General features: G+C 37.2%; 3 protein-coding genes and 1 long non-coding RNA gene across 7 annotated transcripts; 3 read left to right on the top strand and 1 right to left on the bottom strand.

The window, feature by feature from the left end:
• The first annotated feature begins 370 nt into the window (after nt 1-370).
• LOC111808850 (NF-X1-type zinc finger protein NFXL2) lies at nt 371-5,098 on the top strand. Its single transcript, XM_023695052.1, has 13 exons — nt 371-1,592; nt 1,713-1,826; nt 1,903-1,958; nt 2,087-2,153; nt 2,636-2,728; nt 3,048-3,133; nt 3,220-3,382; nt 3,492-3,665; nt 3,778-3,968; nt 4,057-4,138; nt 4,233-4,439; nt 4,573-4,662; nt 4,750-5,098. Exons 1-13 carry the CDS (start codon nt 462-464, stop codon nt 4,906-4,908), a joined length of 2,613 nt encoding a protein of 870 aa, XP_023550820.1. The 5' UTR covers nt 371-461; the 3' UTR covers nt 4,909-5,098.
• Nucleotides 5,099-5,289: 191 nt separating this feature from the next.
• Nucleotides 5,290-8,455, bottom strand: LOC111809063 (dual specificity tyrosine-phosphorylation-regulated kinase 4-like). Of its 4 annotated transcripts, XM_023695393.1 has the most exons (8): nt 7,930-8,455; nt 7,238-7,694; nt 7,010-7,153; nt 6,515-6,794; nt 6,322-6,429; nt 5,961-6,239; nt 5,745-5,888; nt 5,290-5,669 (listed from the first exon to the last, which is right to left on the bottom strand). In XM_023695393.1, exons 1-8 carry the CDS (start codon nt 8,231-8,233, stop codon nt 5,493-5,495), a joined length of 1,893 nt encoding a protein of 630 aa, XP_023551161.1. In that variant the 5' UTR covers nt 8,234-8,455; the 3' UTR covers nt 5,290-5,492. The 4 variants fall into 4 exon arrangements, with proteins under 4 accessions (XP_023551161.1, XP_023551160.1, XP_023551163.1 ...); XM_023695392.1 differs by having other exon boundaries at nt 7,010-7,694; XM_023695395.1 differs by lacking the exons at nt 7,238-7,694; nt 7,930-8,455 and having other exon boundaries at nt 6,515-6,841; nt 7,010-7,137.
• A 2,150-nt stretch (nt 8,456-10,605) lies between these two features.
• LOC111808381 lies at nt 10,606-12,008 on the top strand. Its single transcript, XR_002817062.1, has 2 exons — nt 10,606-10,775; nt 11,091-12,008. It is a non-coding gene; the product is annotated as an uncharacterized LOC111808381 (long non-coding RNA).
• A 5,502-nt stretch (nt 12,009-17,510) lies between these two features.
• LOC111808380 (protein SMAX1-LIKE 7-like) lies at nt 17,511-21,826 on the top strand. Its single transcript, XM_023694312.1, has 4 exons — nt 17,511-17,585; nt 17,682-18,876; nt 19,304-19,547; nt 19,769-21,826. The coding sequence occupies exons 2-4, from the start codon at nt 17,705-17,707 to the stop codon at nt 21,692-21,694; spliced, it is 3,342 nt and encodes a 1,113-aa protein (XP_023550080.1). The 5' UTR covers nt 17,511-17,585; nt 17,682-17,704; the 3' UTR covers nt 21,695-21,826.
• The last annotated feature ends 1,844 nt before the right edge of the window (nt 21,827-23,670 follow it).

Below are 23,670 nucleotides of genomic sequence, written 5' to 3'. Positions count from 1 at the left end.
CAAATCATTATTTAATTGGATGGTTATAAATGGTATCAGAATTAGACACTAGACAATGCGTCAACAAACACACTAGGCTCGTGTATTGTGAGATCTCGTATTGGTTGAAAAAGGGAACGAAAACGAAACATTTTTTATAAGAACGTGGAAACCTCTCTCTAACACACGTGTTTTAAAAAATTTAGAGGGAAAGCTAAAGAATGACAATATCTACGTGGCTTGAACTATTACAAAGGGTATAAGAGTTAGACAACGAGTGGGTACGAGAGTTAGACAACGAGTGCTATTTTCACAGAATAAATACCATTTATTGAGGATGTTAATTGGAAGAGAAGAATATCTCCCAAAAGAATTTGTAAAAATGGGATTGAGATTAGAAGGAGAGAGCAGGCCCATAAGTATTCACCAAATTAATAAAAGAGTCCAAAGTTCATTGTGCCCTCTTCCTCCGCAGTTCAGCCATGATCTCAACCCACGACCATCGACGGACCATATCTGACTCCGATTCTAATTCCGACGATGACAACACCGGATCTCAATCCCTCCGTCATCTTGATCTCTCTGATTCCGTTTTCAAAGCCTATTTCGAATTCACCGGCCGATCTACCACTACCGCTGACTTATCTAAGATCCAATCCTTCCTCACCTCCTCCTCCTCCGGCGCATTGTCTTGTTTGATATGCCTCGAACGCATCCGCCTCACGGACCCCACATGGTCCTGTTATTCTCTATGTTTTGACGTTTTTCATCTCTTCTGTATTCAGAGTTGGGCTCGCCAGGCTTCGGATTTGGCCGCTGCGCGAGCTGCCACACGCTCTCTTGTCTCCCCCGATAAGCCTGATGAGCACTCTGGGTGGAACTGCCCCAAATGTAGAGTTGAGTATTCCAAATCTTCAATTCCTAAGAAGTACTTTTGTTTCTGTGGGAAATTGGAAAACCCACCAAGCGATGATCCTTGGATTTTACCCCATTCATGTGGTGAGGTATGCGGCAGGCCATTGAAACACAACTGTGGTCATCATTGCTTGCTCTTGTGCCACCCCGGTCCTTGCCCCTCATGTCCAAAGATAGTGCAGGCTAGTTGCTATTGTGGGTCCGTTCGGGACGCTCGACGATGTGGGTTTAAGAATTTTTCTTGTAACAATGTCTGCTCCAAAGTGTTGGATTGCAGTAGGCACAAGTGCGCGGAGATTTGCCATGAGGGTTCTTGTCCGCCGTGTCGTATTCAAGGTGTATTTAAATGTCAATGTGGGAAGACTGTGGAGAAAAGGGAATGCTGGGATCGGAATTTTCGGTGTGAGATCGAGTGTAATAAACTGTTGGGTTGTGGGAAACATTCATGCAATGAAGGGTGTCACTCTGGAGAGTGTGGCCAGTGTCCGTTTAAGGGGAAACGAACATGCCCTTGTGGGAAAAAGGCGTATGAAGGAATACCTTGTGATGTTGCTGTATCACTTTGTGGGGCTACATGTGAAAAGATGCTTCCCTGTGGCTATCATAGGTGTCCAGAGCGATGTCACCGCGGCCCATGTATTGGAACTTGCAGAACTGTTGTCTTCAAGTCCTGCAGGTGTGGAAGCTTGAGGAAAGAGGTACTTTTTCTTTTCAATATTCTCTGTTTATTTTTAATGCTTTGGAAATGAATGAAATAGAAAAGAAGTTCAATTATCAATGAGTTTAGAGATGGTAAAATGTAACTAAGTCTAGAGTAGATTCCTTGTTATCAAGACTTGGCATGTGAGAGGAAGTGCCAGAGAATGCGAGACTGTGGACGCCATGCTTGTAGACGCCGCTGCTGTGACGGTGACTGCCCGCCCTGCTCAGAGGTTTCTATTGCTCTCTTAAGTTGTTACATTCAGTTCTGTATGTCTCCGGAGGATTATTAACTTTTCAAAATTTTAGATTTGTGGCAGGAGGTTGCGATGTAAAAACCACAAATGTCCATCCCCATGTCATAGGTATGTCATTATATTAATTAGATTGATCATTGCTATTTTTAATGATTCTTCTGCTGTATATTAATTAGATTGAGCTGTATTTGAATGATATTAATGAATTAATGCAAACAATCAATTTGGTATTGCAGAGGTCCTTGTGCTCCTTGTCCAGTGATGGTAACGATATCATGTGCATGTGGCGAGACACACTTTGAGGTGAAACGTTGGCTTTTTAATTTTCATAGTTGTACAAGACATCCTATTTCATTTTATACCATATTGTTATCTGCTTGGGCGAATTATGTTAAACTTGGAGCTGAAGAAATGAAATCTAAGTTTGTGCATGATTTTCAAAATTTCAAAATTCTCTCCAATTAATAACTTGAATACGTTGCATTTCTGTAATTTGTGGCTAAACATTGTGTACTTATCACTTGGACTTTAAACATAATGGTGGTCTGGTTTCTTGAGGTTAAAGGGCGTAAGGCTTGAGCGCTAGACTTCGGTAAGTATTACGGGTCCTATTGTGTCTGTGTGCTTGATTTTCATTTACTATATGATGATAATTTACTTTCATATTGTTAGGCTTTACAGAACAACACAAATAAAAGTATTTTTTTTTAGATCTGTAGTAGATATATGTGCGTGTTCTGATATTTGTATTCTGAATCTTTTATTTGTGCTGCGAACTAAATTAGGTTCCTTGTGGCACTGAGATGGATCAGAAGCCTCCAAAATGTCCTAAACGATGTCCTGTCCCACCTCTATGCAGCCATAGATTAAGTCTAAAGGTAGTTTTGTGCCATGACTTGGTTTCTTGCTATTTATGTGTGATTATATCTTTACTTTTGAAATCTCATTAGAATATCAATAACTCACCCAATAATTTCTTCCTCTTTTTAACATTTTACTTGACTTCTATATTTTAGAACTGAGATGCACTCTGCATGGTTGAATAACTGGTTCGGGTTCAAATCCATATCGATATAATTTGCATTTTTTTCCTTTTTGAAAAATGACAACTTTTACGAATGCATGAAGCGTCAGTTAGCTCCCATATCTATAAAGAGGTGATTTGGTTTTCTTGACCATTGACATGTTTTTATTCAGCCACACAAATGCCATTATGGAGCTTGTCCCCCATGTCGCAGAATTTGTGAAGAAGAATATGCATGTGGGCATAAATGCCAATTGAGGTTAGCAAAACCTTTTGATGACAATGATTGGAGTTTAAATCTTCTTTTATCCTTCTTGACCTTTTCATCTCCTTTCCTTTATTTAGATGCCATGGTCCCAAGCCTCCTCCTAAACCAGAGTTCACATTGAAACCAAGGAAAAAGAAAGCGTTTCATCCAGAGGAACCTACTCCTGGTTGTCTGTGTCCTCCGTGCCCAGAATTAGTGTGGCGACCGTGTTTGGGTCAACACATTGGTGCTGAGAGAATGGTTAGTTGTAGGTTTCAAGCAGTCTTGGATTTTAACTTGAACACTTCATTGCAAGTTCCCTTTGAGTTATCTGAGGCTTGTTTTTGGTCATCCCATTGTTTTTTCTCAGATGGTTTGCTCAAATATTACACAATTTTCTTGTGATAATTTATGCGGAAATCCTCTTCCCTGTACCAATCATTATTGTACCAAACTTTGTCACACGCTCAAGAGCCAACCTCCATCATCATCCCGAAAAGACTTGAGCGAGTCTTGCGAAAAGTGTAATCTTCCTTGTGAAAAGGTTGGCATCTTCACTTTTGGTATATCATGTGATTTTCTGTTTTTCCCTTTGTTCATCTTTGATGTGGAAGTCATCTCCAGTCTGAGAATAAATAGTTTTTTCTTTTTCCTAGGAGAGGAAGCCAAAATGTGCACATCCATGTCCCGTAAAATGCCATCCTGGAGATTGTCCTCCCTGCAAAGTGCTTTTAAAACGTTCGTGTCACTGCGGTACAATGGTCCATGTTTTCGAGTGTATGTACTACATTACTCTGCCTCCAAAGGAGCAAATGGCTGTATTGTCCTGCGGTGGACCTTGCCACAGGTAGTCAAAGATATTATTACTTGTTGGTGATACTTTTTCTTAATAGAAAACAAAGCTTAAACCACATTGGAGGTGTTTGTCATTGCAGAAAGTTGCCCCACTGCACACATCTGTGTTCTGAAACTTGTCATCCTGGGAAATGCCCGTCACCCGAAAATTGTTCGAAAAAGGTACCTCCTCGGTTATCTTCCATAGTTTCTTGAACACTAATAACAGGGATTTGTTTCTGCAAATATTTTATGATTGTATTTGAAAATTTCCAAGGTTACGGTTCGTTGTGGATGCCAAACCTTGAAAAAGGAGTGGTTGTGCAAGGACGTACAAGCAGCTTATAGCAAAACGGATCGTGACCCAAAAGACATACCGAAAACCCAATTTGGGTATGGCCTTTTACCTTGTGGTTCTGATTGCAAACGTAAAGTACAGGTTGTTGAGTCAGAATTATCTCAACGGAAACCTGAAGTCGCCGGGGTAACGTATTTCATACTGCACTACAGAAATCTGTATTTGAATACTAAACGAATGTTTCAGTTTCAGTTTTTAGTAAATGCAATGGCCCATTACTGATTTCAATTTTAAAATGATCAATTGCTTGGGGGTAAAGGTAAAGGAGGCTGATACCAAGAAGCAAGTATCAAAGCGAAAGAGAAGGCGTGACACGATACAAGAGGTTAAACCGATCTCGAGACTACAGGTACTCTCTTTGAGCTAGTTCTGTACAAAATAAGCAACATCTGTAGTTTGTATTCTTACTTGGTTGAACTAAAATCCCTGTGGACAGAAACTGTTTGGAGCATTGAAGTATACTCTTGTAATAATGGTCATCATGATTGCTGTGGTCTTGATATCCTTGTATGGTTACAAGGGCCTATTATGGCTGAATGACTGGATGAACGAAGCTGAAAAGCAAAGACCAAGAAGGAGATACCCTCGAATCTAATGTTTCAACCTCCTTCCTAATTAGCATCACAGGAACTTACATATTTGAGTTTTGTAAAAATAGATATTATTAGCACATGATTTCTTTTCTATAAGTCTCATTCATCTTGGTGTTTCTATGAATTCACTAATGGCACTCTGTAAACTTTGATTTGAGATATAATAATGTAATTTTTGCCCTGTTCATCACATCTCGGAGTTTGTTTAAGGTAACTCGGTAAACTTTGGTTTAAGGTTCTGTTTATGATGCTTGTTGTACGAGAAATGTTATTAAAATTTCATCACGTGCACGTGTGAAACGTACATTCATTTCAAATTAAAAGGCTTATTTTTAATATATACAACTCTCTGCATAAATTTATTGAAATTAAGACTCAAAATGTAAACAAAAACCAAAACTTTCATTTCTCATATCACAAAATTGATAAGTTTCTAATTCATTGAATCAATTCTACAAAGTTTCTTTTTCTTCAGACATTTACAAAAAAGAGCAAAACCAGAAGCCAATTCTTTTTATCTTTTTCCCTCTTCTTATTACTTTCTTTAATTTATTTGATATTTCTTCAAAAAAATTGATGAGAATGTTTACTGGTACGACTGCGACAGCCACGGATGTGCGAGAGCTTCCTTTGCAGTTGGTCGTCTTTCTGGATTGATCTCGAGTAAGTTCGAAAGGAAATCGATGAACACAGAGTCGAAAACCTGCAAATGATTCTCCAAGGAGGACTCTTCAGGGATGATGAACTCCATTTGATCATTTTCCTGAAATGAAAATTCTCAAACGTTCTTAAAAGAGAACATTATGCTCAACATTTCCCTAGGGAATCTGAAACCAACCTCATTCATATAAAACAGATCATATTCCTTAGTGAAGTATTTGTGTGTCTCCTGTCCTTTTAGGAGCATCTCCAGGTCGATGGGACCGAACAACCCGATCATGCGGGCAAGGATCATTACAACTGCATCGTTCGGAAACAATACCTGAGAAGGCATAGCAGCTCGATCAGTTTTGCTCAAAGCGGAGTTTTATCTAGATGAGAAAGAAAAGCTTACTTCTCCAGACCATAGCTCAGCCAAGATACAACCAAGAGACCACAAGTCGATCTTCGGATCATACGGGAGGCCTAGAATTACTTCGGGAGCTCTATACGATCGAGACTGCACGTATAGGCACAAGTTATCTGATTGAAAGCAACTGCTTCCAAGGTCGATAACCTTAATCTCGCATCGTTTGTAACTTTTAAGAAGAATGTTTTCTGGCTTTAGATCACAGTGAATGATTCCCAAATGATGCAAGAACTCCAATGCCTCCAAACACTGACGCGTAATAAACTGTTGAAACAAAATCGATATACTTTAATCTAAGTTTTTAACTCGAGAAACCACTCCGCTGTCCTAATATAAACGAACATACCTGCAATCTACGAAATGTAAAATAAGCATCTCCACCAGACTCTTGATTGAATTTTTGAAACTCGTACAAGTTCGCTCGAAGTAGTTCACAAACAATGAAGAGATGTTCCTGTCAAATTTGCATTACACGAACGAGTGAGTCGAGCTAAAGTATACTCAAAAGTTCAAACAAAGGAGAGACAGATAAAACCAACCTGATGATAAAAGTAGTCGTAAAGCCGTAAAATGTGACACCGATCTGCAGGGTCGTGTTTGTTGACAAGCTTTAGAAGTTTGATCTCGTCTAAGCTCTGATCGAAGAAATCTTTGTCGTTTTTTATGATCTTTAGGCAAACATCTATGCCCGTCTGTAGATCGTGTGCTCGAATAACTTTACTAAAAGCGGCCGATCCGAGGTACTCGGTCACATAGTATCGGCCTGCAAGGACGGTATTTAGCACAATAGGAAAATCCTTGCTCTCTTCAAATCCAGTCCTGTATATTGCATAATACATGAGAACAACTCATTGCTACATATCAACCTGCAACACACAAGCTTTAAATATCTATCAAAGCAGAGAGCAGAAAGTGAAGATCTTTTCAACAAATGTCACTTCACTTGAATTAAACATCTATAGATAGCTAAACCGTAAGAGCGATCGAGTGCCTAGTCGTTTAAACATGGTTTCTAGACATCGTTGGTAGCTCACCTGTTCTTTCTATGTATAATTCTCAGATCAAATACTTCAAATTCATCGTCGTTGATACCATACATCGGGAGCTCGTCAGCAGCAACACCATCTCCATCTGCAACTGGTTCAGATTCATCGGCTTCCTCCTCTACTTCTCCACGACTATCGACGTTATAGCCATCGGCTGCATTATGTATATAACTTTTTTCAAGAACTTTACTTAGGGAGTCGTTGTGATTTTCAAACCCGTGGACGAAGTTCGAAGAACAATATATTTCGGTCGAGGAATCACAGTTAGTGGCAATGTCTTTAACTACTTTCAACTGGGAATCACTCTTGTGGCTATAAAACTCTCCATTGGCAACACAACATTTGCAAAAAGGAAGGCAACCCTCAGGCAGCCCCTCTAAGCCTTGCTTATAAGGATGATTTGTGATCTCGATCAAACGTTCGTCACTCGAGCGAGCTGTACGACAAAGAATCGACTTCTCGGGAGCTGACAAACTACTAAACTGCTCGGTTCTCTCAGTAGTCATTATAAACTTATCCTCACTTGGGCAGCCAAAGAAATTCACATCCTCTTTCTCATCATACCAAAGGAGATCATTCTGCAAATCGAATTCGTGGTAATCACGCGCTGTGTCGAACTGAGAGGCGATATCTGAAGAAGATTCTGATGAAACACCGTAAGGATTGATGAATTCTGCAACAGAACACAAAGATCCCAATTTCAATATCCAGTTTGAGTTTGTAAAATATAAGAACATGGGGTTTTCAAAAAAGAAAGAACATTATGGATCTAAGAACAGGGGAAATCAAAGTAAGGATACTGTTTCTACTTCAACCCAGTACGATTAAGACAAGTTGAAGAGAGTATTCCGAATTTCATAAACAAGCAATGAATCTTATGAATTGGAACTTCAAATCTAACCCATTACCAGAAGAGCAAACGTCAGAAGTAGAAGACCTCAAGCTTACAAACTCATCATCAGAGGAAACAGAGTTCGATCCAAAACGATCCTCGCCGTCGCCGTCGCCGCCAGAAAGAGCGGCGAATTGCCGGGAAGTGGACGGAATTCTGACCGGAGGTGGAGCAGGGAGCATCGGAAAGAAGAATTTTTCAAAATCAAAAGAACCCAAATCGGATTTGTCGACGACATCCCTTTTGAGAGCCGACTCTGCCTCTGAAAACCCATTTTTGTTAAGAAATTCGAGCACTGCTTCCACGTCGGAAACCGCCATGGATGAAGAAGCTCAAAATTGGAGAGAAATTGATTGATGGGGTGTTAGAGAAACGACTCAAAATGGTAATTGAGAAGATTTGGATTGTTAATATTGGAACTTGTTTTGGGTCGACTCGGCGTTTGCATGCTTGAGAGAATTTTCTCTCTCTACCTCTCTTCTTCACTCTCCGTTTCTCTCTCTCTTTTCTTTTTCCTTTACAATGTTCTGTGAAACTGAAGCGATCCAAGCGCGACGCTGGTTTACACAGTGCCAACATAGCCTCGGTTTTGTACGGATTTTGATTGGTGGGTCCAATTCATTATGAGTCGTTCGATTTTCCACGTCGGTAAACTTCACCCTTACACGTGTCATGATTGTTCTCTATTTTTTTAATTCCTCGACAAGATTTAGTAGTCGTTGGGGACCGACTTCATTTCAACTTTTCCACTCCCTCTTTATTATTCCTCTCTAAAAATATTTATTTATTTTCATAGAAGCTTCTTTATTCAACGTCTTTCAAATTTTTCTCACCTTTTCTGATTGGTATAAATAAAAAAATAAAAAATTAAGCGAGAGATACCAACTTTTGAACTTTATATCAACATGTAACACTCCAAATCTAACGCTAGTAGCCGTTTTAATCCGTTACGTATAATCATATAATAAAATATTTTAGTGATTTGATTTATAATAGAAACTTCTGGAGTTTAAGGTTGTAATGTCATTTTCTATTTCTAGAAGGCATATGGATGAGCGAGCAGAGCAACTCGTTCACTCTCACTAACAAAGATCCATATGCTCCTTTTACCTAATGACGATGAAATTACAACTCATTCAATCATTGGTCTATTCATCGATTAAATATTTAAATATAAAAAATAAGTTTTATAAAATTACTATTTTTAAATTTTTGAAGCTTAAAAATAGATAATTAAATATTTAAATATAAAAAATAAGTTTTATAAACTTACTATTTTATTTTTATTTTTGAAGCTTAAAAATACTTTAAACATAGAAAATAGATTGGAATTGGGCAATATTTAATTTTATGTAAAAATAATTAAAAATATGAATAAATAATAATTAATGGAGAAATAATTTTGCAGGTGCAACCGACCTTTGGGGGTGGGTGTGATGAACCAATTGCACCAACCCCTTTTTCTTTCTATTTCTTTCTCCATGTGATTATGTGTTGAGGATTAATTATTTTCTTCCTTTTTTTATTTATTTTGCTATTTTAAAAACATTTATTAAATAAATCTTTTAATATTATAGTATAGAATAGGTAGCGAGAGGAATATGATAAAATATTAATTATTATAGTTCGATATTGAATTTGTTGAGAACTAAAAAAAATAATAATTTAATAAAGAGTAACGTTAACTAATTATATGATAGAAACATAAGGTATGAAAGTCAATGTTTGTGAATTATAATGCACGATAGTTTATTATTTTAGACTATAAATAGTTTTGAATTTAATGAAAAATAATGCATAGTTGACGTTGATTTAATATATATATATATGATAAATTTCAAACATTATATTATTATATTTTTTATTATTTATTTGTTTGGAAGTTTTATCTTCTAAAAATTTAAATATATTTGGTAAGAAAAATAAAAATTATGGGAAAATTGATAATAATAATTAAAAAAATAATTATAAATTAACAAATCGTGTAGGAACAGAAGTAGAACATTTCACGTGGAATTCCATCACCAACAACACCAACATGAACACCAATCTTCATTATCAGCTAACCTTGAGCATTGATTTGACTCTTCACCCCACGTGGGCCTCTTAATCATGCCATCTCCCTCACTTTTTTTTTTTTTTTTTTTCATATATTATTATTTTCTTTAAATTTTGTAATATTACTCTTAATTTATAATATATACAGCAGCAGCAACTTAGAATTATGTAATAATGTTTCGATTTCAATTTTCATTTTGGGTTAGTGTCGCAGATCCTAATTTTTTGTCTAACTTTATAATATGTTTATATTTTAAAGTATTTATGGAAGGTAATTTAATAGGGTAAGATATTATTAGAATTTATTTAGATTATGCTCTTTTATTTGTATTTTTTCGAAAGAAAAAAACAATGATTTTGGATACACAGCCCAATATTGGGCTTGAGATTGGGCTGGGCTTTCATAATTAAATTTATTTTCTTGTACGGCCCAATTTTTTATGAGTCTCTCTGGCCCAAGATATATTCTACCCCTTCAATTTCAACCTCGGTAAAACTTGCAGTGACTTTTTAATTATTGGATGAAAATAAATATTTTTTTTTACTTTTTTTTTTAATGATAATAGAAATGTTCTAAATTTTGAGAAAAGTGAGATTAATAATATTCATTTAAATTTACAAGGCGTGACAATTTTTCCGCGAATTTTTTACGAGATACGCGCCATAATAGATTATAATCACTCGTTTACTCATTCCATGAGCCATTGAACAGAAAAATTGTGCGAATTGATTTCTCAAATTGGTGGAGGAGCTGCGTTGGTTAGAGATTTTAGAGGACGGAATGGAGACCGAAGGAGCAAGAAGGTTAGTGTGTTTTTGTGTATGTTTTTATGGTAATCTAATTGGAGGTTAGAGTTTTTGCTGCGTGAAGGATGTTAACTGATACAAATATTGGAAATCTCTGCAACATTGAATTGAATTTTGATGTGCGAATCTTGAAGGAAAATATGTAGCCCTAGAATCGGAGGATTTTTCTATCGAAGTTATTATTCGATTCGTTTTTTTGTCTTTTTGTTTTTTGTCTCACTTTACCACTTCGAAAGTTGAAAAGTAAAGTTGGAGTTATCTTGCTGCATCCGAGACTCAAAATGATGCCATTTTGTTGAATTTTGAAAACAGAAGAAGAATTTGGTGTTAAAAATGGAGTATGAAGTGAAAGTGAAAGTGAAAATGTGTCGCAATCAGGAAAGGTAATGGAGTAAGAACCAGGTTCCCCACTAAGCACATAGCATACACTCAGATTTACTATTTATGGTAAAACCCAAAGGCCAAGACAATGTAGTCCACTCAGACACCCACCAACCCCACCCCAATATCCCCTCTTGTTTCCCTTCATAATTTTATTTTCTTTCTTTCTCATACAATTTTCCTTCCATAGTTTCAACAGCTTTATGATTTCTTCTTTACGTGGAAAAGAAAAAAGAAAAAAAAAAAAAAGAAAAAAACTTTTTCCATAGTCCAGGGATCGCTTCCTGTGCTTGGACAGAGCCATACGCATCTCCTACTGAGGAATAGGCATCCCCACATTCATAATCACATAATTGAAATTCCTGTTTCTTTTTCTTGGGGGGATATTATTGAGTATTTTGCTAGACTTTTGTAGTGATTGAAGCATTATAAAGCATATGGGACATGGGTGGGCCAAAAAGCAGACTACCAGCATATTTCTGTACTAATTTAGAAAAGAAGATACCAGTGGGAGGAGGTTCTTCCACTGTTCTGTGTTGAGATTAGGCTAGGCCTTAGTGCGGTTAATCAATTCTACCCTTAAATTATTTGCTTTGTGGAATATACTTTATTACTTCACCTTTTGTTTTTTCTGCCACTCTTTCTTTCTTTCTTTCATTCTTTCTTTTCTTTCGGTAGGGGTGTCTATGTGGGTGAAATTATTTACGAGTATAGTTACTAAAAGACAAATATATCTTATGCAGGTTTTAGTAGGAGTGATGGTTAAGCTTTTGTTTGATTGTTCAAATATATGCATATATTTGTTTTCAGAAACATGGCATAGAATGAATTGAGAAAAGTGTGTTTGATTCAAGCATTGAATTCTTTCAGAATCTATCTCAGAAAGTATGACGAGTTTAGAAAGCATAAAGATTTGGTTTTCTGTGTTCTGTGTTCTTTGTTTATTTTTTATTTTTCGGATTCTTTTATTAAACGAAACTATCTCAAGTCAAAATGAGATATTAGTTGATGAATTCAAATTTAAACGCTTAAAAGTTAAACTAGCTGTGATTTGTGAAATATAACTATGGTTTCTTTTTCTTGCTTTCAATATTTTTATAAACTAGATTCTGGATAATTTTTTACCTTAGACAAGGTTTAACTATCTCTCCAGCTTGATGGCACGACGGCTATTTAATCCATTGAACAAATTCATCCTGTCATAGGCTAAGTCTTTTTATTTAAATGCAATGGCCAAGCTTGTTGATGCCATATTTCCTATGCTATATTTCCATGCCACTCATCACTCTCCATTTATTTTGGTTTTTGTATGCTTAAGTAATGTTGATAAAGGCGTAGTGGCTATCCCTCTTTTGGCATTCATATGCGCTGTGTTAGAAATTACTACGGGGTGGAACTAGCATTTAATTACCCTTCTTACCAGAAACTACGAAGCTTACTTTTCCCCAAATGCTTTAAATATTTTGTGTTGATGCGTAGATTGTAGCTTGGTCATTATTGCCTAGGGGGCTATTCTGTTCAAAAGTTCATAAAACTTGTAGTCGTTGGTGTCATGTCATAAATAGAACATCCATTTATAGCAACGATGGATATCTCAACTATGAAAACCTTTTCCTAACGCATTATGAATCAAAACAATTACTACAGAACCAAAGAAATTCTGCAAGTGTCAAAAAATATAAAGAGAAATGAAGAGTGAAGTCATATCCACCACCCATTACGCGACAAGAACGTTAAATCGTGGTGCTGGGATTGCATAATTTCAGATGATACGGATTTGAATATATTTGTGGCCACTTTGACCAAAACTCACAATTAGCTAAAAATTATGACAAAACATACTGCATAATCTTGGATAAATTAATTTATGGACCAAGTTTATCCAATAAAGTAGGGAACAGTACGAGTATCAACTCGTTTTGTTTAATTTGTATTGGTGTATACTCACCACTTAGAATAATATTTTGTTTTTATTTATTCTTTTTTGTTCTGTAGAATTACTCCTAGGAACTTCCCTTTTACAAGGCATATATCCTGGGTCTCTTAATGGACAGACCTTTGTTCCTCTTCATTGTCACACTTAATTTCATAAATCCTGAGCGTGCACTTCAATATGAAAGGCATTTCACCTCTACCTTTTTCTCATCATATCATATTTCTCTCTTTTTGGTTCATTTAAGCATTGGCACCTTTTCTGCACGAGCACTGTTTTTTATGAATCTTTTCCCACTGAAAGGCTAAAACTGCTTGTTCGTTTGACACATTTGAACTTCTATTTCTCCTAAAATTAACCTTAGTGAGTGGAAAAGCATATAGACATGTGTGATCAGCACTAACCTTACTGTTCAACGATTGCCAATGGGCTGATAGGAACTATAATTCTGTAATTTCGAGTTTCATTTATGGAAAGTAAGGATGATGGAGAAATGAAAGTTGTGATAAGCACGAATAATTGCCCACCCCATCTGTTAATGGTCCATTTACTACAAGATATGCACCTTGTATTACTTTCTAGTTCTGTTCTTATTTTTTCAATTGACCAATTAGGCGTTTAGTAGTTGGCAGCCTGATTCAACAACATAACTAATTGGAGATTGCCCACTTGGAACTTTAATGAGAAAGCAGATACGTATGAGAGCGAGGAATATAATATTTGTGCATTAGTGGACGAAAGTCAAATCCCATCACTCTTAATTTGAAAAAGCTTTTTCAGCAATGATGTTAAGTAGTTCAACTGCAAGAGTGAGAGGAAGGTTGAATATCTTCCCAAAATGTTTTGAGGCTTTATTATCTTCTCCTTCTTAATTTGTTTTTTCAGTGGAAACTAATTGAAAAGCAATTTCTTCAGTGTTTCTGGTCTCCTAAAGAAGCAACTGATCCCTCTCTTAATTGTAGGACTTTATTTCCCTCAAATTATTGTCTAGCTCTTACAGTTTCTTGTTAAAGATGTCATTTGTTCAAAGACGCATAAAGAACTGTTACTTGAGATAGGAAGGATTGAGTTCAAGAATTTCTGATGCTCTTTTGTTAAAGATCTAATTGATAGAACTTCGGAAATATGCCCTTAACTACATATGAAAGAATGTAACCCAATTTACTTGAATATATATGTATGTATGTTTTTATCTATAGAAGAGAAAACATTTAGAAGAATAACATAAACAGCTAAGATGTGTAAAAGCTAACAGCTCCATATATAGGTAATGAAGTTGAGGTTCGATATTAGACAGTTCATCCAAATGTGTTTGTTGGATTTTCCCCATTTAAGTTTCTGTCTTCTATAATATATTTATGTATTTATTTTCACAGCCCCACTTGATCTCCTTTAACATGGAATTATTGAATATTGTCATGAATGACAGCTACTGCTGGAGATATGCATAGACCCCCCTCTCCCACCACTTTTCAGCCTCAAACTTCTTTTAAGCATTTCATTCAGTCCTTTCTCCTCCACCACTGTTGTCTATAGATGTACAAAGAATATGGTTTTCATATGGGGGAGTTCATAGCTTTCTTATGAGGTATAGATCAAGAGAATTAAATAAGTAAAACCTTCAGGTTAAATCCACCTGATCAACCTTTTCATTTCTTTTCTTGTGAATGGACAGTGAGAAATGACCAAACTTTCTAATGAATTAACATATTGTCAGCAACAAGAATCCAGAGCAGATTGTGTAGGTATTTGTGTTGTGAGACTTTACAAAGCTATATATATTTGTCTCTTTCTATTTATCTTACTTATATGCCTAAAATTATGGTACTGAAGATCTCGTTTGGATTTCTTTTTCATCCTCTTAGTGGGTGCGGTAGATCTGGTTCTGCTGCTCGTGTATGAACGCCGTTCGTAGGTGCCACTTCTAAAAATCAAATAATTCACAAATTTATTTCAAAGAATTGTTCCTTTAATGAAGTGTGCGAAATAAAATGAACCTCACTCCCTTGTTGGGTTAAGCAGGAAAAATGTTTGTCGCTCAATTATTTTCACCTGATAATTATGCACATAGATACAAGGTAGAAGCAAAACAGGAAAGAGAGGGGAAAAAGAAAAAGAAACCAACGTGTAGCTAAAAGGCAAATGCTTTTTTGCAGAAAATAATGCAAAGTCTTGTGGATCCTCTACTCCTAGAATCTCTCTTTTTCCCATCTTTGTCGCAGGCTGATTAGTTCCGCACACCCTTTCTTCTCTCCAATTGCTTTAGTGGGAGCAGAGAACCTATGAATTTATATTTCGTTAGCTTCTATTGAGAATAAATGAACACTGCTTCAAAAGTGGAAAAATACTTTATACCCTTTGTTATTGCAGAAATTATATGCTTAGGATTTCCCCCCCTCTTTATGATATGAGTTTCTGTAGACTGAGAGTTTGGTGATGAGTTGTTGGCAGAGAGATAATTGTTTTGATTGGGCCTACCTCTTTAACAACTCAAACATCAGTAGGCAAAGGATGCATGTGGACTGCTTGAGATTGGCTTTTGCTTTGTATTGCAAGTGTGAACTACAATCAATTGTTTGTTTAAGATACATATATTTGATCAGATATTTCAATTAATGGGATAAGGATCCGTCCATTTTTGCTTAGTTTTTTGCTTAAAGGGAGCTTGATTTGTATGTCTGCTGTCTTGTTTTGAGAATTTATGTATAGTGGTCTATTTGTGTGTGTATTATATATTACAAAAGCTTGGAAACATATTTTGACAGTGAAAACCCGTTGAAATAGCCTGAAAGCTATCCTCGATAGTCGGGAACTGTTGAAGTCTAACAATTCTTGATAGGTAAACCTTTTGAGGTTTTAAATTGTGATATCATCTTGGGGAGGAGGAAGGAATAGGTTGTGATAGGTTTAACATTTAGAAGCACAGGTCATGGAAAAGACTGTTTGTGATGATGAAAAAAGTAGATGTATATAATGTATTGTAGAATTTGAGTGGTTGTGTCAAATCTGTATAAGTTATTAAATGATGAAGGTGGGTAGAGCAAAGATAGAGATGGAAGTGTTGGGAGTTCGGCTGAAAAAGTTCATATCTAAGAAGAGGTTGCTTGGTGTATTGAGAGGAAAAAAGGAACTGAAAAGGTTTTGTGAAAGAAAAAAAAAGAGTCATAAAAGCATAGGAAAGCAGGTAGGAACAAAAAACACATCAAATCAAACACCTTTATAAGCTTTAACTCCTCCTCCCATTCCTATCGCTATCATCTGCGTGTTGCTCTCTGATTTTCTCTAATTCTTGGGTCGATGAAGGAGAAGGACGAAGTGAGAAAAGAAGGAAAGAAAAGGGAAAATTCCTTCGCTGCTTTATCTGAAAGTAACCAAAGATTTTTTCATTTAATTTTTTCAAATAATAAAGAAGTTAGAACTTAAAATGTTTTGAGTTGGTCTGGTCGTAAGAAGAAAAGGAAGGGGGGGGACTCCATATTCCAAAAGTGGAGGTTTCAATTGTGAATTATACCTGCGTTGTTTGCATATGCATATGAATGGAATGTGTATGGTGGTGGTTGGAGTTGGGAGTCATAGTTTCTCTTTTGGGTCACTTTCAACCTTTTGGGATGTATAATTGCATGGAGGTTGGGAGTGAAAAGGAAGGAATATGGAGGAGGAAAGGAATACCGAGTTGCCTGCAAGTTGTTGGTGACTCAACTCATTGAACATAGTAATAGTAATAGTAATAGTAAAACATCACAAAAGTGTAAAAAAGATTATATGAGAGCCTAAGCAATCACTGAGTGTGACTCACCAATGGTGTGTCCTGTTGGCCCCCAGTCCCACCCCCAAGTTGGTGGATTGGATTCAATACATTTCACCATCTTTCCTTTCAACACTATTCTATTTCCTTGATTGAGAATCACCCCACCACCATCTCTCTCCTCCCTCTTCATATTTTCCCCTCACCACCACCTACTTCTATTCAACCTACCTTCTACCATTCGGGCCTCGTTCAACTCACTGTTAGGCTCATTACATATCGTCGTCGTCGTCAGTCTCTCAATTTTGTAAGAAATGATTTGTTTTCCTCTCCAACGTCTAATAACCATTTAAAGCTACAAGCTACGTTAAATCAAAATTCACGCCTTAGGAAAAAAAAAAAAAATTCAAGCAAAATAAAGTGTAAGACAAGGAAAGATGTTGCCCTAAGATATTTAGAATCTAATCTATACCACATCTTCAATTACTCTTGTTGTTGTTGTAGTAAAATGCCTTCTCAATAGGACGGCCCACACTTATTGCTGGGACCCACTTTTCACCACCATTGTCATACCTCTTGCCACGTCACCCTTCCTTTCTTTTTCCGTTTATTTATTTTATATATATATATATATATTTCATTTATATTTCGAAGTCTCTTATTCTTAGAATTTCGTATCATTTTCTTTTCCTTTTTCCCATATTTTGTGAATTATAAAAGAGACTCGGTGCGAGAGATTGAGAGAGAGGTTTGTTTTTTCTTTTTATAATTTTCTTTTTTTTTTTGTAGATTATTTGTAAAAAAATTAAAAAAATTAAAAAAATTTGATATTCTAAATTTGAAGTGGTTTTCGTATGCTCGGCGGGGATGCCTACGGCGGTAAGTTTAGCTCGGCAATGCTTAGCACCAGATGCAGCACACGCGCTGGACGAGGCGGTGGCAGTGGCGCGCCGCCGTGGACACGCTCAGACGACGTCGCTTCATGCTATATCCGCTCTTCTCGCTCTCCCCTCCTCCGCCCTTCGCGACGCCTGTGCACGCGCCCGTAAAACCACTGCCTATTCTCCTCGTCTTCAATTCAAAGCACTCGAGCTCTGTCTCAGCGTCTCTCTCGACCGAGTCCCCTCCACTCAACTTTCCGATGACCCTCCAGTCTCCAACTCCCTTATGGCCGCCATTAAGCGCTCTCAGGCCAACCAGCGCCGCCAGCCGGAGAATTTCCATTTGTACCACCAGCTCTCTCACCAGTCCTCCATTGCTTGCGTCAAAGTGGAGCTCCAGCATTTTCTTCTCTCCATTCTTGACGATCCTGTCGTCAGTAGGGTTTTTGGCGAGGCCGGATTTCGGAGCTCTGAAATCAAGTTTGCTATTATTCGCCCTTTTCCTCAGCTTCTTCGCTACAGCTCTCGCGCTAGAGTGCCCCCTTTGTTCCTATGTAATTTGATGGACTGTCCTGATCCCAATCGTCGGGGTTTCTTGCTTCCCCTCTCCGGATTTCATGATGGGGACGATAACGAAAATAATCGCAGGATCGGGGAGGTTTTGGGGAAAAACAGGGGAAGGAATCCGCTGCTCGTTGGAGTATCTGCTAACGTTGCGCTCAAGGGTTTCACGGAGGCCATTGAGAAACGTAACGACAACTTCTTGCCGGAGGAATTGGCCGGTGTGAGAAACATTTGCCTCGAGAACGATATCTCTAGCTTTTTGTCTGAGAATTCCGAAATGGGGTCTTTGAATATGAGATTTGTGGAAGTTGTCCAGACGGTGGAGCAGTCGCCGGAGCCTGGATTGATAGTGAATTTCGGAGACTTGAAGGCATTTGTCGGCGATAATACTTCCGATGATCGAGCAAGCCGTGTTGTTGGCCAATTGAAAACTCTGGTCGACGTCCATGGCGGTAAAGTCTGGCTGATCGGCGCAGCTTCCAGCTATGAAACTTACTTAAGATTCGCGACTAAATTTCCTTCGATTGGGAAGGACTGGGATTTGCATCTGTTGCCGATCACTTCTCTTAGACCCGAATCATACCCCAGGTCCAGGTTAGTCTCCCAATCTTTCTTGGAATTTACTTTAAAATGTTCATAAAGGCTTAGTTCATGAATTTTAAGGATTGGGTTTATTTTATTGTTTCTGAAAAGTGAGTACTGGTGGTAGTTCAAATATGATAACACCTGGAGGAGGAGGTTAGTTGTCTCATTTTGGATCACTGTCTTTTTCTCTTTTGAGATCAAATCTGCGTTGCACATAGAAATTCTCGACTTTTCATAGCGAAATTTGATTATTTACTAATTAATATGTTTTGTTATGTACTTAAATTGACCCAAAACAAGATCGCTGATGACATCTAAAGTTGAATTGTCTCATAATCTCTCAGGAGGCTTCTTCTTTTTTTTAAAAATAAAAAATAAAATATCATAGAAATGTTGATAATAAGAGTTTGAATAAAATATCCTATTATCGGTGCAGTATGATGGGATCATTTGTACCACTTGGTGGATTCTTTTCCACGCCTTCTGATGCAAGTATCCCTTTGAGTGGTTCCTGCCAACATCCTTCCCGATGTCTTCAATGTGACAAAAACTGTGAAGATGAAGTAATTGCTGCTTCAAAGGGTGTTTTCACTCCCCCTGTTTCCGAGCAGTATCAATCTAGCCTGCCTTCTTGGATGCAAATGACTGAGCTTGGCAACTTTGATGCTTTCGATGCCAAGGTGAGTGTTTGCTTTCAAATTCAATTCCATACATGTCTATGGCTGTGCTTTTCATGTTCTACGATATGTTTGTTTCAGATAGAAGCTATGCACTTATCTATATATTTGGTAATTAAGGATTTTGATAACAATCTTACGGTTGTGAGGACTGATATGTAGTTTACTTTAGAGAATCCTCTGCATTTCTTGTGTAAAAGCTAGTTCATACGTCTTCAGTGCAGACCAGAGATGATGGACTGGTACTGAGTGCCAAAATTGCAGGGTTCCAAAATAAATGGGACAATATATGCCAGCGTCTTCATCACGGTCAGCCATTAAAAGAAGCGCCCATGTTTCCGACTGTTGTGGGCTTCCAAGTCACTGAAGATAGAAGGGAAGATGCTGCTGTCAACAACTGCAGTAGTAGTGCTTGTGTTTCATCACACAATGATTCATCCGCAGATTTGAACCCCAGAAATTTCATGGATTTGCCAAAGATTTCTCTCTCGAGATCGAACACCTTTCCTTTTTCTGCCAAGGGGAGTGACAAGAATTTGCTATCCAAACTGCAGGAAGAAACATCTAAAACTGAAGATCTTGAGTTAGGGGGTCGCAACTCTCCTTTCAGCCTGTCCATTTCCAGTGTGGACGATGAAAATCGAACATCATCCCCATCTGCGGGTTCTGTGACCACAGATTTAGGGTTGGGGATAGTTTCTTTACCTACCAGTTATAAGCTGAAGAAACCATTAAAACCTAATGGCGCAGATTTTCCATCTGACTTGTCTGGTTGCTGCTCAACAAATGTTGATTTAGTTAATGGTAGAGTCTGTAATGCTTTCACTCCATCTTCATCCTTTTCCAGCCCGGAACGCCAAGGACAGATGAATGCGATGGATGTCAAGACACTATTTCGATTGCTCAAGGAAAGAGTTTTCTGGCAAGATCAGGCTGTGAGCATCATAAGTCAAACAATATCCCAACGCCAAACAAGAAGCGATAAACGCCATGGATCTAATTCAAGGGGGGACATATGGTTCAACTTTGTTGGTTCTGATAAGTTTGGGAAAAGAAGAGTTGCACTTGGTCTTGCTGAGATATTGTATGGCAATAAGGATCAGTTCGTCTGTGTCGATTTGAGTTCCCAAGATGGGGTGATCAATCCTGATATGCTTCATCTTGGACATTCGCAACTGAGAAGTTACCATGCAGAATTCAGAGGGAAAACCGTTCTGGATTTCGTTGCTGCTGAGTTGGGAAAGCAACCTTTATCCATTGTTATGCTTGAAAATGTCGACAAGGCTGAACTTCTTGATCAAAATAGATTGTCACAAGCTATTCAAACTGGTAAACTCTCGGATCTGCAAGGAAGAGAAGTCAGCATTACAAATGCAATATTCATGATGACGTCAACGTCACGAATAACTTCCCTCGACAAGCAAGTATCGTCCAAGTATTCTGAAGAAACACTCTTGAAGGCTAAAAGTTGGCCGTTGCGCATAGAAGTTGCTTCTAGCTTTAGAGACCAAGCAAACCGAAGCAGAACAGTCTCTGATACAGAGAGAAATAGTATCCTTAGCCCCTTCTTTATGAGCAAAAGGAAGCTCAATGTCATTGATGAATCTTCAGATCAGCATGAAATATCTGAAACGACGAAACGGAGTAACAAGACGTCAACGTCAATCAAATACTTGGATTTGAATCGCCCTGTGGAAGAGAATTCCGAGCACGATATTGATGGCAATTGCGATAATGATTCCAATTCTGAGAACTCCAAAACATGGTTACAAGATTTTTGTACCTACATTGATCAAGTAGTAGTTTTCAAGCCATTTGATTTCGATGCTCTAGCTGAGAAAATTGTAAAGGACATTAAGAAGATCTTCCACAGTGTGTTTGGGCCAGAATGCATACTTGAGATTGACCCAAAGGTGATGGAACAATTGCTTGCAGCTGCTTACATTTCATTTGGGAACAGAGAAGTAGATGATTGGATGGAGCAAGTCCTAAGCAGGAAATTCTTAGAACTCAAAAGAATACACATCCTTTCTACTCATTCCATTGTCAAACTCTCTACATGTGATCAGGAGCTTTCGTCGGAGGAGAAAACAGCAGAAGTCTGTCTTCCCCGGAGAATCGTTTTAGATCAAAAGTCTTGTTGTAGCTAAGATGTAAAATATAGTGTCAGTGTAATCTTGTAAAACCTTGCTTAGCCTGTGAATCCCATAATTTTGCTGGGTTTTCTTTTTCCAGGTTATGATCTCTTTATGATATGATATGATATTTAGTTGCGTGATTAAGTTCAGCAAGTTATAAGCCATTCCTCAGCTTCATCTTTGGACTTCATCGAATTCATCAAGGATTTGCAGCAAATCTATGAATGGACTTATGCATTCCAAAAGTGGCGTCGCAGTTGCAGAGAGCATCGATGATCGAAAGCGAAGGGACCGAGTTCGTTAGAGTCCATTAACTCTAGGCTCAATTTGAGTAGGGGCACCCTATTTTGCTTCCCAAAACTATTGCAACTCATTTCTAAGATGGTAATGAGGTCTGCATTGTTCAAGATGGTTGGGAGAGTGAATCATGATTCCTAACATAATATCATAGTCATGCCCTAAACTTAGTCATGTCAATAGAATCCTCAAATATCAATTGAGCTACGAATACTATCTCCATTGGTACGAAGCCTTTTCGGGAAGCTCAAAGCAAAGTCACGTTATGCTCAAAGTGGACAATATCATACCATTGTGGAGAGTCGTGATTCCTAACATGCATCTTATTTGATAAAAGGAGACACGAGAAGGACCCAACAACCCCAACGATTTCATCTAATATATTGATGGGTAAGCATAGACAAGAGTAGTCATAAATGGGATAAGAGAGAGAGAGAAAAATAAAGAAAATTTATTTTTTATTTAAAAAAACTAATTAACATGGATCATCATCTCAGCTATTTTAGCTATAATTAAAAGTCAATATTCCGTATTGAATGCTAAATTCATGCCACTTTTTTTAATTGATGTGGTGACGTATTTTCTATCACAAAATTATAGAAATATAATTGAAAATAAAATGAAAACATTAAAATTAAGTTATTAATTGGAAGCCATAAAGGGGGGAGCAAAGAAGGAAGGTGGATAGGCTACACAATGTGTTGTGGTCTTTCTTTTTTTATAAAAAAAATGAAGAATAGAATATGGGAAACAAGTAATGAGAAAACGAAATACCACCAAATCAATTGTTAACAATAATCACACACATTTCTCCCCCAAAGTACAATAAAAAAATCACCAATTTTTATTGATTTCAACAAACAAACAAAAAGAAAAAAGTGTTCTTAAATTTGACCCAATTTTATTTTAGTTTATTTAATTTTATATTTGGTTACTTTGAATTTAAATTTTCGTTTTACGTGTTAAAGTTATATAAAGATAAAAGTTAAAAGCATGACTAAGAAGACAAGGGAAAAATATTTTTTTAATCTCGAATCTTAAAAAGTTGTATAAAGTTAAAAGTTAAAGAATATGACTAAAAAGATGAGAAAATATTTATTTTAGCCCCGTTTTTAATGTAGAGTATTCTATTTAATAATGTTTAATAATTCTTTAAACTTAAATTTAAAAAGAAAAAAAGGAAAAAAAAAAAACTATTTACAATGGCTTTAATCATATTGTTAGCAAATTTTGTTTTCCTTCTCCAGCTTTCTCTTGTTGTCTACCCCTCTTAGAGCCCAATGTCCTCACTAACACACTGTCCAGTACTGATTCTAATACTATTTGCGATAGGCCAAGCCTCTAACGTCCTTGCTCGCATACCACTCGATATCTAAGCTCTGATACTATTTACAACAGCTCAAGCTCCTTAGCGTCCTCGCTGGTATACCTCTTAGTGTTTGGCTATGATACCATCTGCTATAACCTAAGCTCATATGTCAAGGTTTTAAACATTTTTATAAGAAATGATTTGTTTCACGCTCCAATGGATGTACAATCTCCGCTAAAAATTCAACAAAAAAAAAGAAAAAAAAAAGAAAAGGGAAGAATAGTATCTTTTTGGGGTTTGATGGAGACTGGAATTGATGATCATAGTTCCCACATGAGTATAGAAGGCCATTCCAAAGCTGCCTTAGCTTGGAAACAAGTGA

This window comes from Cucurbita pepo, chromosome LG13, assembly GCF_002806865.2.
Source record: "Cucurbita pepo subsp. pepo cultivar mu-cu-16 chromosome LG13, ASM280686v2, whole genome shotgun sequence".
NCBI lineage: Eukaryota > Viridiplantae > Streptophyta > Magnoliopsida > Cucurbitales > Cucurbitaceae > Cucurbita > Cucurbita pepo.
Note: the sequence above shows the minus strand (reverse complement) of the source record. Positions and strands in the feature narration are given on the sequence as shown.

What these genes read in the sequence shown, in the direction of transcription:
- LOC111808380 (XM_023694312.1), top strand. Translation starts at nt 17,705, where the DNA reads ATGCCTACGGCGGTAAGTTTAGCTCGGCAATGCTTAGCACCAGATGCA. An exon ending in GAATCATACCCCAGGTCCAG is followed by an intron (nt 18,877 to 19,303) that starts GTTAGTCTCCCA and finishes TTATCGGTGCAG; the next exon opens with TATGATGGGATCATTTGTAC. An exon ending in TTGATGCTTTCGATGCCAAG is followed by an intron (nt 19,548 to 19,768) that starts GTGAGTGTTTGC and finishes TCTTCAGTGCAG; the next exon opens with ACCAGAGATGATGGACTGGT.
- LOC111808850 (XM_023695052.1), top strand. Translation starts at nt 462, where the DNA reads ATGATCTCAACCCACGACCATCGACGGACCATATCTGACTCCGATTCT. An exon ending in ACTGCCCGCCCTGCTCAGAG is followed by an intron (nt 1,827 to 1,902) that starts GTTTCTATTGCT and finishes TCAAAATTTTAG; the next exon opens with ATTTGTGGCAGGAGGTTGCG. An exon ending in AACCGATCTCGAGACTACAG is followed by an intron (nt 4,663 to 4,749) that starts GTACTCTCTTTG and finishes CCCTGTGGACAG; the next exon opens with AAACTGTTTGGAGCATTGAA.
- LOC111809063 (XM_023695392.1), bottom strand. Translation starts at nt 8,233, where the DNA reads ATGGCGGTTTCCGACGTGGAAGCAGTGCTCGAATTTCTTAACAAAAAT. An exon ending in ACGACTACTTTTATCATCAG is followed by an intron (nt 6,430 to 6,514) that starts GTTGGTTTTATC and finishes CAAATTTGACAG; the next exon opens with GAACATCTCTTCATTGTTTG. An exon ending in CTGAGCTATGGTCTGGAGAA is followed by an intron (nt 5,889 to 5,960) that starts GTAAGCTTTTCT and finishes ATGCCTTCTCAG; the next exon opens with GTATTGTTTCCGAACGATGC.